This window comes from Mustela nigripes, unplaced genomic scaffold, assembly GCF_022355385.1.
Source record: "Mustela nigripes isolate SB6536 unplaced genomic scaffold, MUSNIG.SB6536 HiC_scaffold_76, whole genome shotgun sequence".
Classification (NCBI taxonomy): Eukaryota; Metazoa; Chordata; class Mammalia; order Carnivora; family Mustelidae; genus Mustela; species Mustela nigripes.
Genome location: NW_026739491.1, coordinates 2,087,211 through 2,102,643, shown reverse-complemented (window position 1 = coordinate 2,102,643; position 15,433 = coordinate 2,087,211). Strand labels below are relative to the sequence as shown.

Sequence of the window (15,433 nt, the reverse complement as noted above, 5' to 3'; positions counted from 1 at the left end):
ACTGACATAGTCACTGAACTAGAAATGCACGAGGGGATTTGTCCAGATCTGTTTCAGGGAGAGTGGGGTCCTTTTCACTGGTCTAGATCAGTGCTGTCCAGTAGAACTTCCTGCAGTGTTGGAAATCACTGTCTGGTTTGGTAGCCACTAGCCACAAGTGGCTTTTGAACACTTGGAATGTGGACAGTGTGGCTGAGGAACTGATGTTTTAAATGTTTTAATTTTATTTTGTTTTAATTAATTTGGATTGAAATGGCCACGTGTGGCTGGGAGCTACCAAACTGGACAGTGCCAGTATAGAGTAAGAAGAAGAAGGTGGAGTAGTACCAAAATCAGAACCGGCCTGTTCTGGTTGCACTTCTGTGTTCCTGAAACGGTTGGATCTGAGGATCTTGAGTGAGTAATGGCACTGGATAGGTGCGTGTGCCATGTAATAAGGTTGTTTGCATTTTCTTGTTTTGTAACTGTTCCCTTTACCTACTTCAGTAAGAAGTCTAGGAACTACAGCTGCAGAGCTTTAGTACTAGTGGAGGAGCAAGTCCTCTTACCTCTGTTTGTCCTCTCAACCATAAGGCTTTTTTATTTTTATTTTTATTTTCCTAAGTAGTGGCGAAGGGCCAGTGGGAGAGGGAGAGAGAGAATCTCAAGCAGGCTCCACATCCCTTGCCAAGCCTGACACGGGGCTCAACATATGACTCCTAGATCATGACCTGAGCCAAAACCAAGAGTCAGATGTTTAACCAGCTGAGCCACCCCAGGCACCCCTTATCTGTAAGGCTTTTTGAAACACAGGTGTTTGTTTCCACTTTGTCATGTTTCACCGTATCTTTGATTGCTTCTGCAGCAGCTCTCCAGAGAAAAGATTGTAGTTAGTGACTCTCAGCCCTTTGGTATCAAGAGCTGGTATTTACTATACTAGGTGGTTAATGGGTTTTATTATCTAGAGTTTGGGATTTACTGCCTCTGAGGCAACAATTGTGCTAATCCTCATGTGAGTTTCCCTTCCTCCTCTCTAGGGGGACACTCAAAAGAATGAAAAGACACTGTCCTTTCATCCCAGCTTTTGTGTCACAGGAGGCAGATAACCAGAATTATATGATGGCTTCATATCGATGAGGTTGTAGCAATTAAAAATAGAGATGTTGTATACCCCATTGATTTGCAACCTCTGCAGAGTTTAAATTGAGAGCAAGCAAAGAATAAAAAAAAAAGTAGATAAATAGGTATACTTACATTCTATACCTGTAAACCCACCCCATTCATTGTTGAAAATCCTGTGCCCATATCTATCTGCAGTTATGACTATGAACTTAAAGCTAAGTTTGAAAACTCTGGCACAAGCTAGAGATTATCTTTCTCTACAGTAAGAAGTGTGCTGTATGTAAACAAAAGAAATACTGTTATATTGAGAAACTTGATTATAAGAATCATTGCTTTGTTTTCTTCTGGGGATTAGCAGCATATTGTTTAGTGGGGTCACACTTCAGTGTCCTAATATCTGTTCTCCATGTCTCCTAGAAGACTGTAACTACAGCTTCTATGATTACCACAAAGACACTACCTCTCGTCTTGAAAGCAGCAACTGCGACCATGCCTGCCTCTGTTGTGGGCCAGAGACCTACCATTGCTATGGTGACCGCCATCAACAGTCAGAAGGCTGTGCTCAGCACTGATGTGCAGAACACACCAGTCAACCTCCAGACGTCTAGTAAGGTCACTGGGCCTGGGGCAGAGGCTGTCCAAATTGTGGCAAAAAACACAGTCACTCTGGTAAGCCAGCAGCTGCTACTCATGTGTGGCCACATGAGAGGGTTCAGGATATGCATTTGTAGAGTATATCCATTTTATGCTCCTGCTGGATTTTTTAGTCTCCATCATTCAGCCATACCAAGTTTTCCTTTGGGGCTGACAAGGGAATATGGCATTCCTACTATCTGCTCAAATAACTGTACAAGTGTCCCTTGACACCGAGGACCCAGATCCATACAGTGTGTTATCTGCAGTCGAAGTCTGACTTGACTTAGGGAGGCGTGTCCTTCATAAGGGCATGCACACTGTTGCACGTTGCTCTCTCCATCCTGTTCACAGACCTGCCTGTGAAACTTGAGTGCTTACAGACTCTCTGGCTCTGTATTACCGATTTGGGGAAAACCCCCCGCTGAACTCCTTTCGTTTACTATCCCTTGAAATTGGCTGCACCTAGGAAGTACTAGAACAAACTGAGGCACTTAAAAATATTCAAGAAACTCACAAATTAACAGTGTCCGTGTCCAAGGTCTATTAGGGGAAAAAAAACATCCCTTGAAGAATTACTTGAACAAAAACTGTTCATGAGATTCTAGGGTGAAATCATTTAGAAATTGATGCCCTCTGAAGCTTGGGGAAAATATAACCAAATTGTGGTTTTAAAGTCTATTCTTAAAATTGCAGCTAAGAGCTCTTGGTGGCTTTTGGATGATGACCAGTGATGAGTAAACTAGATAGCAATAAAGTGAAGCTTCAGCATTTACTAGGAATCTTGAGAGAAGTGACCAGTTATCTCAGTCAAATGCTGAGAATTAGAGACTTCTCTACAGGAATAAAGCCATCCAGTGCTAGATAAAGCTCATATTAGGAAAAAGCCCATTTGGCCAGGCAGCAAGTTTGATTTTACTTTGGATCCAGTCTTGACTTTTAAAATATGTTCGTGCAAGAGTTCTTGAATGTCAGAGGAAATTGTCTAAGATTGCCAAGCCTGCTGTGTTTTACTTTAGGCATGTAAGGACACAGAAATGCAATTGGTTCACTTCTGTAGGGTAAAATGTGCAGGTGGGAGAGTGAAAAAGTTTTCTTCAGGAAGTCTTAATTCAGATGGTTAATTCTACAGTGAAAATTTTTAGAAAATATTGTCTGATACAGGGAATAGTGATGCTAAAAATACTTTAAGAATGCCTAGCTTTGATATTGAACAACTGTTGTTCTCTGTGGTTTATTAATTTTTCCCGTTTTTTAGCAGGTTCAGGCAACACCTCCTCAGCCCATCAAAGTACCACAGTTTATACCCCCTCCTCGACTCACTCCACGTCCAAACTTTCTTCCACAGGTGAGTAAAGCAGTGACAAGCCCAGTGATGGGTTAGGTGAGACAGAAGTCCTCATGGGCCCTCTCTGAGTCACATGAAGTGTGTGTATCAGCTCAGCTTTGTTCAGATCTTACTTAGTTAGCTCAAGGTTCTAGATGATGATTTCTATACTGGGAAGAAGCTTATTTGATCACTGGGGTTCCTTAGCAGTGACCAAAGGTAGTAGCAGGGGGATGTGAAGAAAGGGAGAATTTAAGGCACCATTTTAAACCTTATGATGTTAACTTACTGGAAGTTTAGCCAAACCTGCCTGCCAGTGGGGAAGGAATGCCATCACTACTCCCCACCCCCGCCATGAGCCAAAGAGAGTAGGAAAGGAAGCAAAAGGCAAACTAACCAGTGGAAACCAGAGAAATTTAGTTTTGCTCTGGAAAGTAATGGCATTTAGTATCATTTTTAAACACAAAGCCTTGCCTATAGAAGCTGGGACTAGGGTGGTACACAGGAAGCTTTTTACCTAGACCTAGGCAGCTCTGCTTGCGCATATTGCCCTGGGAGAATTCTTTTAGCAATTGGACTGAACTCATTCTCATGGCAGGATGTCAGGATTGCCCTAGTCTGGGTTTTGAGGGGACTTGACTTGCCAAGTAGAAATCCTAGGAGTTCCCATCTGAGGCCCATGTTGCAGGCAAAGAGAGAAGAGAAAGGAATTTTGTGATCAGTGGACATAGGTGACTTCCAAATTGCCTGTGCAGTAGGTTTGGGCATTGAGAACACAAGATAAAGTGATTTCAGTCATTTATCCGGTAGATCCTTGGGTATCAGAAAAGCCAGTTTTTAAGATAGACCGTTCTCTGCCCTCAGAGAGCTTCAGATCTATGTACAGCCAATCACAGTGTCCATTATGGGAAGTACAAGGTAGTCTGACCACACATGGGGGGAACCCCCATCTCATTCTTAAGAGTATTCTAGAAAGTTTCCTAGAAGAGTTGACATTCAGTTTGAACCCTAAAATCCTAGTAAAGTTAGCCCAACAGAGTTTTGGAGGAAGAATAAAAGTGTCCCAGGCAGAGGGTAGAGCATATATGCAAATCCAGTATGGAGAAATACATGTAAGCCTAAGGAACCAAAAGGCAATTTGGTATAGCTGACCATGGTGGGCCACGTAGCCGACTCAGGCTAGGGGAAGAGGTGAGGCTGGAGAAGCCCATTGTGCCAGAGCTTATGGAACCTTCTAGACTATGTAGGAATTTGGGCCTTATCCCAGAAACAACAGGGATCTATGAAAACACTTCAAACAAATACCTGAAATGGTGAGTGTTTTTTCTTTTCTTTTTTTTTTTTTAAATTCCCTTTTGTCATTGTGTGGAAAATAGATTAGAGATGATCGAGATTGTGGGCAAGAAGAATAGTTAGGACATCAACAGTAATAGCGAATGTTTAAAGACTGCTGCTGTGTACTGTTTACTGTGCGAGGCACTTTCTGTGGGTTATCTGTTTTAATCCCCACAATAGCCCTGTGAAAGTAGGTATTACTATTTTTTTTTAGGTAGGGAACTTAGGGCTTAGTCCATGTTTTCCAGACAGAGGGTCATGACCCATTAGTAGGCTATGTGAAATCAATCTAATGGATCGTGACCAGGGTTCTTAAATAAAATGAACAAAACAAAATATGAAATATTAAGAGTACATAGCGCATATGTTTCAATTAGCAATAATCGCGCCTCGGATAAACCTCATTGGCTACGATACTGCCACTGCGCAAAGCTACATAGCGCATATGTAATGTCTCATCAAGTTTTTGTTTTATAGAGATAGAGGTCTATGTCTATATGCAAGTACTGGTTACAGTAAGAAATGTATTTCCTTTAAAAAAAAAAAAAAAAGAAGAAATGTATTCCCTACTATGTGTCTGCAGCAGCCACCACATGGTCATCTTAAGTTCAGCTAAATATTCAGATTCGTGAGACTGGCCCACACATGGTACCAGTCTACTTGAAACAATACAAGACAGAAGCCACAGCTTACCAGCAAGACAGCATCAGACATTTTTTGTCAGCCTGATTGGCAGTCTCTGCAGCTGTCCAGTGATAGCTCAGGTGCAGGGGGATGAGATCTTGATCTAGACAGTAGGAGAGCCATCCTGGCATAGAAGGCTTATGCCATGCAGGAGCCAGTGTATCTTCTAACATTCCATAGCCATGACTTTCAAGGTCCCCACACATGGGGACACGCTCAGTTACAAAAGTAACCCCACTTCATGAAGCCCAAAGCATGGTGTCCCATCAAGTATTTTTAATTCTCCCCGTTCAGATTCAGTTTAGCAGTAAGGGATCATTTTTACCATAAGCAATGTTGCCTGGTAACATAGTTGACATTCTTACCCTTAATCAGGTTTCCAGGGGAACAGAGCTGGAGAGTTAACTGCAGGTCAAAGTTTCATGCATCAGGGGAAAAGATTTTGCCCACAGGGTCACTGTACAGAAAGTTTGAAAAATGCTGGCTTAAATCAGGTTATGTTACCTGAGGTTAGCCGGCTAGTAAGAGGTAGGAACCAGGATTTGAACCCAAGCAAGGCTAACCTCATGTTTTTAATCATAATTCTTTGTCACTGTTCTAGTAAACTAAACATAAGGTAGAGTGATGGCAGGATGAGCATAGAATGTAGCCATATTTGAGAGGGATTTAGGAAGTAGAGGTGGAGTAGAAAGCATCAAGAATGGTTCTGAAGTTTATTTATTTATTGAGGGGATGATAATAGGAGGAAGGAGAGGGTCAGAGGAAGAAATAGGTGAGTTTGAGACATAATGATTTTTTGTTGTCATGGTTTTTAAAGATGTTATTTCTAAGCAATCTCTACACCCATCATGGGGCTCAAACTCACAACCCCAAGATCAGGAGTTTCACGTTCCACTGACTGAGCCTGCCTGGAGCCCCTAGACATGTTGATTTTTAATTTCTTGGAAGACTTCCAAGTAGAGATATATGACAGGCAGTTGAGTATGTGATTCTGAAGTTCAGGAAATGTCTGTTCCCGAGATACCAAGTATGGATGTCTTCAGTACAATAGATGGTAATTGAATCCATGGGATGGGTGAGAATTCGCAGGAAGAGTGAGGAGATTGGGAAGAAAAGAGGTTCCAAGACAAAACTCTGAGAAATACATTTCGGATTGGGCAGAGGAAGAGGAAGCCCACAAAGGCGACTTAGAGGAGCAGCCAAGAACAGGGAGTTAGAATCACACTGAATGAAGCCACAAACATGAAGAAATTGAGAATATGGAATAAGACCAGTGGCAGCATTATTACCACATTGGCACAAATCCTGAGTGCGATCAGTCTCTGGATTAGGCATTTGACCTCAATCTGAAGAGCCAGCATGGTATGGGAGAAGGGACCTAAGGTCTGGATTCAGAAAAACCACATGGTAGGGTAACATTTGGACCCTCTTAAGAGCTGATGAGTCTGTTGTTAGATTATATATCCTGATAGCTGTAGAATTAATACCACCAGCATGAATATTAATAAATATTGGCACTAAATACCATTTCACATATAAAGTATGAAAGACCTGGCAATGTCTTAAACTTACAAGACTTAAGAAATTTCTTTAAGTAATATTATCCTCTCTTTCCCCATAGGTTCGACCCAAGCCTGTGGCTCAGAATAACATTCCTATTGCCCCAGCACCTCCTCCCATGCTTGCAGCTCCTCAACTTATCCAGAGGCCCGTCATGCTGACCAAGTTCACCCCCACGACCCTCCCTACCTCCCAGAATTCCATCCACCCCGTCCGTGTCGTCAATGGGCAGACTGCAACCATAGCCAAAACGTTCCCCATGGCCCAGCTCACCAGCATTGTGATAGCTACTCCAGGGACCAGACTCGCTGGACCTCAGACTGTACAGCTTAGCAAGCCAAGCCTTGAAAAACAGGTACAGGCAGAGTATGCATCTGCTTTGGGCAGGAGTAGCCTTGCCTTTGAGGCTGGGGTGTCTCTAAATACATTCTCTCAAGAATGCTTTATCTCAGCACCATTGTCGGTAACCTGTTGCTCATCATGTGATCATTTATCCGCAGTGCGAAAGGGCCAGTCTTACTGAAGAAAGTTAGGTTGCTTTTCCCACCATCCCCTTACAGATGGATTCAGATTCCTGTGGGAGTGAGCGCCCCCTGCTGGTTCTGAGCAGATATTCACAGATGGGTTTCTGCTGCTCTCGCGAAGCACAGAGGTATAATACACAGAAAATGGCATATTAGTTTTGACCCAATAAGAATCCAGATGAGGATATGACTGTGAAAGTCAGAAAGAGTAAACAAAACAGGGAAAGGGATTTCATTTGACATATTTCCCCTGGTTATTACAGAAAATGAAGAACCAAATGAAAAAATTAAAATTTCTAAAAAGCATTTTTTTTTTAAACTCTAGAGAATACAGCCATTTTAGCTCAAATATTGAAGTCTCTCATGTATATTTCTAAAATCAGATTTTCTCTCAAAAACACAAGGCTATGGAAATACAAGTAACCTCCAAAAATACTTAAGGGCTCTGTGATAGAAGACTTCTAAAAACAAGAAAAAGGATTTATAGGCAGTCACCATATTCTATTTAAAGAAAGACCAGTGGCGAGAATGAATTTTGCAAAGAAAAGCATCCTCTTTCAAGAAAGTTGCTTTAAAAAGTCATTGACCTATTTCTAATTGCTCAGGCTTGAGTTCTCATTCTTCTGAAAATAGTCTCTGGTGATCCTGAATCTTCTGCTTCTGGATGGCTGACCATGATTCAGAGAGGCTGGCCAGATGGTAGGAATTAGAGGCTTCCTGCTGCCTTGGCCTTCTTGAACAGAGGATCCTTATGCATAGAGCACCCGGCTTTCTACCCAGACAGCTCATAAATGCAGCAGACCTTGCACTAAAAAGCTGGTACTAAAATCTCATGCTCAGAAAACACAAGGGAAAACAGATATCTTTTCCCGGGGAGCCTACTCAAACCCCAGAAAGTGCTTTGAGGAACAGTTAGAAATAAATTAGTTACGTATGTTTTACATCCTAAATTTTCAAACTTAGTATCAGCAGAACTTCATTATTAAAATATGAAAGTGAAATGCTCAAGCTGGGTAGTTTGGGTAGGGGCGTGTTTGGAGATCAGTTGCCTTGTGTCCTTGCTGGCTCTCAGAGAGCTGGAGAAGAGCCTTAGAGTTCCAAAGAATGCGGTTTCAAAACTCTCTTTTAGATTACCAAATCATATTTTCCTCTGACCTCTTTTTTGGTAAAGATACTTTTAGGAGACCTGTTTTTTCAGTTTCATTTTATTTTTACATTTCTCATTTTCCTGATTACATCTAAGATAATAAATACTCCTGATGAAAGAAAACTCAAACATTATGGAAAGATATAATGTACAAAATGCATCCACCTCATGATCTATGGAAAGAGTAAACTTCTCCCATAATTCTAACCCCTGACACATATAAACAGTATAAACAGTTCCAATTAGATTCCTTCACTTATTTTCTGTGCACCTACTAACATTTTTAAAGCAAAAACCATAATTAAACAATAAGTATTTTATTAAATAAATACTAAATAAAAATAAAATACTAAATAAAAAAAACAATACTTATTAAACAATAAGTATTTCCACATTGGATCTTGAATATCTTTTATAGGTTCTGGCCTTACATGTTCATAGAGCTTTTAATTTTAATTATAATACCATAAAAAGGTACCCAGGAATTCTCAAAAATTTTAAAAAGAATTTCTTTCCTAGCAGTAAATTGCATGGTCTCTCTTCTTGTTGATCTAATGGAGGAATCCGGTCATTGCTCTGTTAGTTTAGCAGACCTTCTGGCCTGATGGGCTTGCAGGTTACTAAGCCCCATCAGCAGGGGTATGCTTTAGACCAGACTCCATTCTTAGAATCCTCTGACTTATGAGCTTTCTGCTGTCCTTCTTTTCTGTGTCTCATTTCCAATATCACATTTATAGAGATTAGGAGATCTCATAGATGGCCTAAGAGTGAAGCAATATAAATATTGTAGCCACAGAAGTATTACTCGCAGTCTGTTCATAGAGTTATCAAAACTTGTGTCCAGCCTTCTCTGTGTGACCAGGTTACGTGGGTCCCTTTCTGTTTCCTTTAGGGTAATAACATGCATTTAATAGAAATGTATTGATTAGGAGCCAGCTGCTATGCTAAACATGATGCCTGAATACAAGGGTGGTTAAATCAAGGCTAAACCCTCATAGACTCAGTGTGCAGTGCATTTAGAACAGGTACAGATGGAGGCTGTGCTTCCAGGGAAGGAAGCATGGCAAGTTGTGTGGTTTCAAAGGCCTCCCACCTTGGCACAGAAAAAGAAGGCAGTGTCAGTAATAACAACATCGTCTCACGTCTCCTTCCCCCAGCAGGCATTACCAACTCCTTATCCACCCCAGAGAAGAGCTCCCTTGTCTTACCCTTATTAGAGGCCACATCACATGGTGGCTCTGAGAAAATGAGTGCTAGAGTTTAAAGAGCTTTGAGGCTAGAAACGTTTTTGGCAGAAACATGGAGCCAGGCAAACTTACATCCCCAATACCACTGCCTTTTATGTCCCTGTCTGTCCAGCATTCTGTGAAATGGGGCTAAACACCTGTTATTGATGCACGGAACTAAAAGCATTTCAAGTCTATTAGACTGACGTAGTTAGTTCCTAGGAACTATGTCTGTATTTTATCCACTGCACCCTTCCCCTGCACCAAAGACCTCTTTGTACGTACCCAAGGTAAGCTACTGAAAAAAAGTCTTGGGTTTGTTGGGAGAAACTGCCAGATTGCCACCCATTTCCCTACTTCTATATATATCTTGCATAGGAACTTATACTAGATCCTCTAAAAAAGGAGTGCTTCCAAGATGAGAGGATTATCTGATGTATTATCCTCAAATCCCAGTCTTCCCTCTTAGGAAGCATGAGCTGCTGACTCTTCACCTTTCATGTCAACACTGGTGTTCTAGCAGGGAAGGGAGACCAAGTGACCAGGGATGGATTTTGCTTTACCTTCCATCCAAATTTATTTAACCTTGATTGATGAAACTATCTGGACGTTTATTCTTTTTATTTTTTTTTCAAGGTTTTATTTATTTATTTGACAGAGACACAGCAAAAGAGGGAACACAATCAGGGGGAATAGGAGAGGGAGAAGCAGGCTCCCCACTGAGCAGGGAGCCTGGTACGGGGCTCGATCCCAGGACCCTGAGATCAGGACCTGAGTGGAAGGCAGTCACTTAATGCCCCTTGGACATTTATTTTTTTGCAAGTGGCTAACTTTGATTATTCCTGCAGCCAAGTTTCAGAAGGTGAATTTGGCATTCAGGGTATAACTGGTTAACTTAGTTTTTCTAATCCTGTTAAGAGTGTTTGATTTCTATCTTTATCATACCAAAAAGAACAGGATTTCTAAATTCAAATAGTCATGGGTGCAAAGCAGTAAATATAAATAAGTAAAGCACGCTGGAAGTAAACACGTGGACTTTTTATTTTTCAGTTTTCAATGGGAGCATGAGTACAAAGATGTCCCACTTTTATTATTTTTTTTAAACCTTTTTTTTTTTTTAAGATTTTATTTATTTATTTGACAGACAGAGATCACAAGTAGGCAGAGGCAGAGAGAGAGAGGAGGAAGCAGGCTCCCGCTGAGTAGGGAGCCTGATGCAAGACTCGATCCCAGGACCCTGGGATCATGACCTGAGCCGAAGGCAGAGGCTTTAACCCACTGAGCCACCCAGGTGCCCCTTTTCTTAATTTCTCTTTGAAACAAGCATGATAAAACTGACAATTTGGCCTTGGTGTCAGGAAGACCATAGAAGGTAGAAGAGACTGATAAGCTGGAAAGTTAATATATGCCGTCTCAAGAAAGCAATTACTTCTTGACAGTAGCCAACTTTTTTTTTTAATTATATGGAAACTTTGCCTTTAAGAAAGGGCAGAAATCCAGATATTTTGAGAAATCGCCTACTTTTAAAAATGCTGATAACTGTTTAAACACCGTGTAGGCAAACAATAACATTGCAGGACAGCTTTACCTCTGGGTAAATGGTTTTAATGTCTGATTTTAGCTTTTTGGGGTTTGTTTGTTTGTTTCCCAGTTATTGTTTCACTCGGGTGATATTCATACCACGTAAAATTAACCATGTTGAAATGAAGAATTCACTGGCATTTAGTACATTTACAGTGTTGTGCAACCACAACCTCTGTCTAGTTCCAAAACATTTTTATTACTCCAAGATAAAACCCAGGATCTCTTAAGTAATTACTCCATTTGCTCCTCTCTCTGCTTTTTGTGTCTATAGATTTACCTATTCTGGATATTCCATACAGATGGAATCATGTAATGTGTTATCTTTCATGGCTGGCTTCTTTTACTTAGCATACTATTTTCCAGATTCCTCTATATCATAACATGTATCAGTACTTCATTTCTTTTTAGCAGTTGAATAAGAGTCCACTGTATGGGGGACGCCTGGGTGGCTCAGTTGGTTAAGCAGCTGCCTTCGGCTCAGGTCATGATCCCAGCGTCCTGGGATCAAGTCCCACATCGGGCTCCTTGCTCCGCAGGGAGCCTGCTTCTCCCTCTGACTCTGCCTTCCACTCTGTCTGCCTGTGCTCGCTCTCACTCTCTCTCTCTTACAAATAAATAAATAAAATCTTTAAAAAAAAAAAAAAAAGAGTCCACTGTATGTATATACCGCAACTTGTTTATCCATTCATCCATTGATGGACCTTTGGGTTATGTCTACCTTTTGGCTATTGGGAATAGTACTGCTATGAGAATTCATGTACAAATATTTGAGCATCTGTTTTCCATTCTTTGGGGGTCTATACCTAAGTGGAATTGCTGGACCATGTAATGGTTCTGGGTTTAACTTTTGGAGGAACTGCCACCCTGTTTCCAAAGCAGCTGAATCCTTTTCCATTCCCACCAGCAATGTATTAGCATGCCATTTTCTCTGCATCCCTGGTAATACTTACTATTTTCTCTTTTTAAAAACTATAGCCACCCTAGTGGGTATGAAGTGGTATTGCATTGTGGTTTTGATATGTATTTCATTAATGATTAAAATTGTTGGACATCTTGTGCTTGTTGGCCATTTATATATCTTCTTTAGAGAAATAGTTCTTTGCCAGTTTCTATATTGGGTTGTCTTTTTGTTGTTGAGTTATAAGGGTTTTTTGTATAATCTGAGTATTAGATTCATATCAGATTTGCAGGTATTTTTCTCCCATTCTATAGGTTATCTTTTCACTTTTTTTTTTTCTTGGAAGCCTGTATTTTCCTTATTTTATGGGTAGTGTCCTTTGATACTCAAAACTTTAATTTTGATGAAGTCCAGTTTATCTTTTCCTTTTGTTGCTTGTGGTTTTTGTGTCACATCTAGGAATCCATGGTCACATCTAAGAAAATGAAGATTTACCCCTAATTTTTCTTCTAAGAAGTTGTATAGTTTTGGGGCACCTGGGTTGCTTAGTGGGTTGAAGCCTCTGCCTTCGGCTCAGGTCAAAATCCCAAGGTCCTGGGATCAAGCCCCGCATGGGGGGGGTGGGGGGTCTCTGCTCAGCAGAGAGCCTGCTTCCCTTCCTCTCTCTGCCTGCCTCTCTGCCTACTTGTGATCTCTGTCTGTCAAATAAATAAATAAAAATCTTTAAAAAAAAAAGTTGTATGGTTTTAGCTTTTACTATTTAGGTTAGTAGTTCATTTTGACTTAATTATTGTATAGAATATTAGATAAGGGCCTAATTTCATTCTTTTGCATGTGGTTATCCATTTCTTTTGTCACTATTTGTTGAAGAGACATTTCCCATTTGAATGATCATGGCACCATTATTCAAAACCAGTTGGCCATTGATGTGTGGATTTTATTTCTGGACTCTCAATCCTGTTCTTTTGGTCTGTAGATCTGTCATTGCACCAGTACCAACCAAACTCTCTTAACTCTTACTGTAATTTTGTAGTAAGTTTTTAAATTGGGAAGTGTGGGTCCTCCAATGTTTTTCTTATTCAACATTGTTTTGGCTATTCGTGGTTCCTTCAATTCCTACGTGAATATGAAAATTGTTTTTTTCTTCAATTCTTCTGCCAAAAAAAGGCTGTTGGAATTTTAATAGAAATTATATTGAATCTGTAGGTTGCTTTGCATAGCATTATTAACAATATTAAGTCTTCCAGTTCTTCTTTCCATTCACTTAGGTTTTCTTTATTTCTTTAAGCAGTGGTTTATAGTTTGCAGTACACAGTCTTTTATCCCCTTAGTTAAATGTATTCCTAGGTATTTTATTCTTTGGGATGCTCTTATAAATGTAATTGTTTTCTTCATTTCCTATTACAGTTGTTTGTTACTGTTATATAGCAGTACAGCTGATTTTTGTGTTCATATTGTACCTTGCAACTTTGCGTAGTTTCTTATTAGCTCTAATAATTGTTTGTGGACTCTTTGGAATCTCTATATGTAAAATCCACGTCCTTTGCAAATAGAGATAGGTTTACGTTGTCCTTCCCAATTTGGATGCCTCTTACATCTTTTGCCTAATTGCTGTGGCTAGAACTTCCACCATAGCGTTGAGTAGCACTGATGGAAGTGGCATACTTCTCTTGTTCCCAATCTCAGAGGAAAAGCTTTCAGTCTTTTGCCATTGAGTATGATGTTAACTATGGTTTCTCATTAATGCCCTTTAGAAAGTTGAGGAAGTTTCCTTCTATTCTTAGCTTTCTGAGTGTTTTATCATGAATGAGTGTTAAGTTGTTGTTTCTGCATTGAGATGGTCATGTGTTGGGGGGTGGTTTGCCCTCATTTATTAATGTGATCTATTATATTCCTTTCATTCCTGAGGTAAGTTCTACTTTGTCATGGTATATCATCCTTTTATTTTTTTAAGATTTTATTTACTTTGTAGAGAAAGTGCAAATGCAGGGGAGGGGGAGGGCTGAGGTGGAGCAAAGCAGGGAATAAGAAGGAAAAAATACCAAGCAGACTCCATGCTGAGTACAAAGCCCTACATGATGCTTGATCTCACGACTCCGAGGTCATGACTGGAACAGAAACCAAGAGTTGGGCATTCAACCGTGTGTGCCACCCAAGTGCCCCTGTATCATCCTTTTAATATGCTGTGAGATTCAGCTTGCTAGTATTTTATTAAGATTTTTTTCACTGTATAAGGGACACTGGTCTGTGCTTTCTATTTTGGGCATGTCTTTGACTTTGGTGTCAAGGTAATACTGGCTTCATAGAACAAGTTAGGAAGTGTTAATTCTTTAAATATGTGATAGAATTCATCAGTGAAGCTGTCTGATTCTGGACTTTTGGGGGAGGATTTTAATTACTATTTCAGTTTCTTTACCTGTTACAAGTCTGTTGAGATTCTCCATTTCTTCTTGAGTCAGTTTTGGTAATTTGTATGTTTGTAACAATTTGCCCATTACACCTATATTATTTAATTTGTTGGTAATTCTTCAGTGTACTCTCCTCTACTCCTTTTTATTTCTATAAGATTGGTAGTAATGTCCCCACTTCTACTTAGGATTTTATGATTTGTGTCTTGTCTCTTTTTTTTTTTCCTTAGAGTGTCCAGCTAAAGGCTTCTCAATTTTGTTATCTTTTTGAAGAATCAACTTTTGGTTTCATTAATTCTGTTGTTTTTCTGTTCTCCGTTTCATTTATTTCTACTCTAACTTTTATTATTTTCTTTGTTCTGCTAGCTTTGGGTTTAAGTTCTCCTTTTTCTATTTTCTTAAAAGTTTTTCTAGTTCTTTAAGGTTTAAAGTGAGGTTATTGACTTAAGATCTTTCTTATTTTTTAAGGTAAACTGTTAGAGCTACAAATTTCCTCCTGAGTACTACTTTCACTACATCACATCAGTTTTGGTATATTGAGTTTTCATTTGTATTCCTCTTAAAGTATTTCCCAAATTCTCTGGCTGTTTCTTCTTTGACCCATTGGTTGTTCAAGAGTGTGTTGTTTAAGGCTCAGTGAGTTAAGTTTCTGCCTTCGGCTCAGGTTACGATCTCAGGGTCCTGGTATCGAGCCCCCCACATCGGGCTCTCTGCTCGGCAGGAGCTTGCTTCCCCCCCTCTCTCCGCCCGCCTCTCTGCCTACTTGGTGATCTCTTTCTGTCAAATAAATAAATAAAATCTTTAAAAAAAAAAAAGAGTGCGTTGTTTAGGTTCCACATATATTAAGTTTTCCAGTTTTCCTTTATCACTGATTTGTAGCTTCTTTATGTCGTGGTCAGAGAAGATACTTTGTATTATTTAAGTATTTTAATATTTGTTAGGATTTGTTTTGTGGCCTAAAACATGATCTGACCTAGAGAATGTTCATATTTACTTGAGAATGTAT

General features: G+C 40.0%; 1 protein-coding gene and 1 pseudogene across 15 annotated transcripts in view; one reads left to right on the top strand and one right to left on the bottom strand.

The window, feature by feature from the left end:
* LOC132008247 (PHD finger protein 21A) overlaps positions 1-15,433 on the top strand; it is a 192,697-nt gene that overhangs the window by 143,608 nt on the left and 33,656 nt on the right. For 10 of the 15 annotated variants that reach the window (XM_059386769.1, XM_059386757.1, XM_059386768.1 and 7 more), the window contains 3 exons: positions 1,519-1,770; positions 2,993-3,082; positions 6,702-6,995. In XM_059386769.1, coding sequence (XP_059242752.1) covers positions 1,519-1,770; positions 2,993-3,082; positions 6,702-6,995 — 636 coding nt within the window. The remainder of the gene's footprint in view (positions 1-1,518; positions 1,771-2,992; positions 3,083-6,701; positions 6,996-15,433) is intronic. The other 5 variants (XM_059386767.1, XM_059386771.1, XM_059386765.1 and 2 more) reach the window with 2 other exon arrangements.
* On the bottom strand, positions 4,707-4,830 carry LOC132008284 (U4 spliceosomal RNA; annotated as a pseudogene).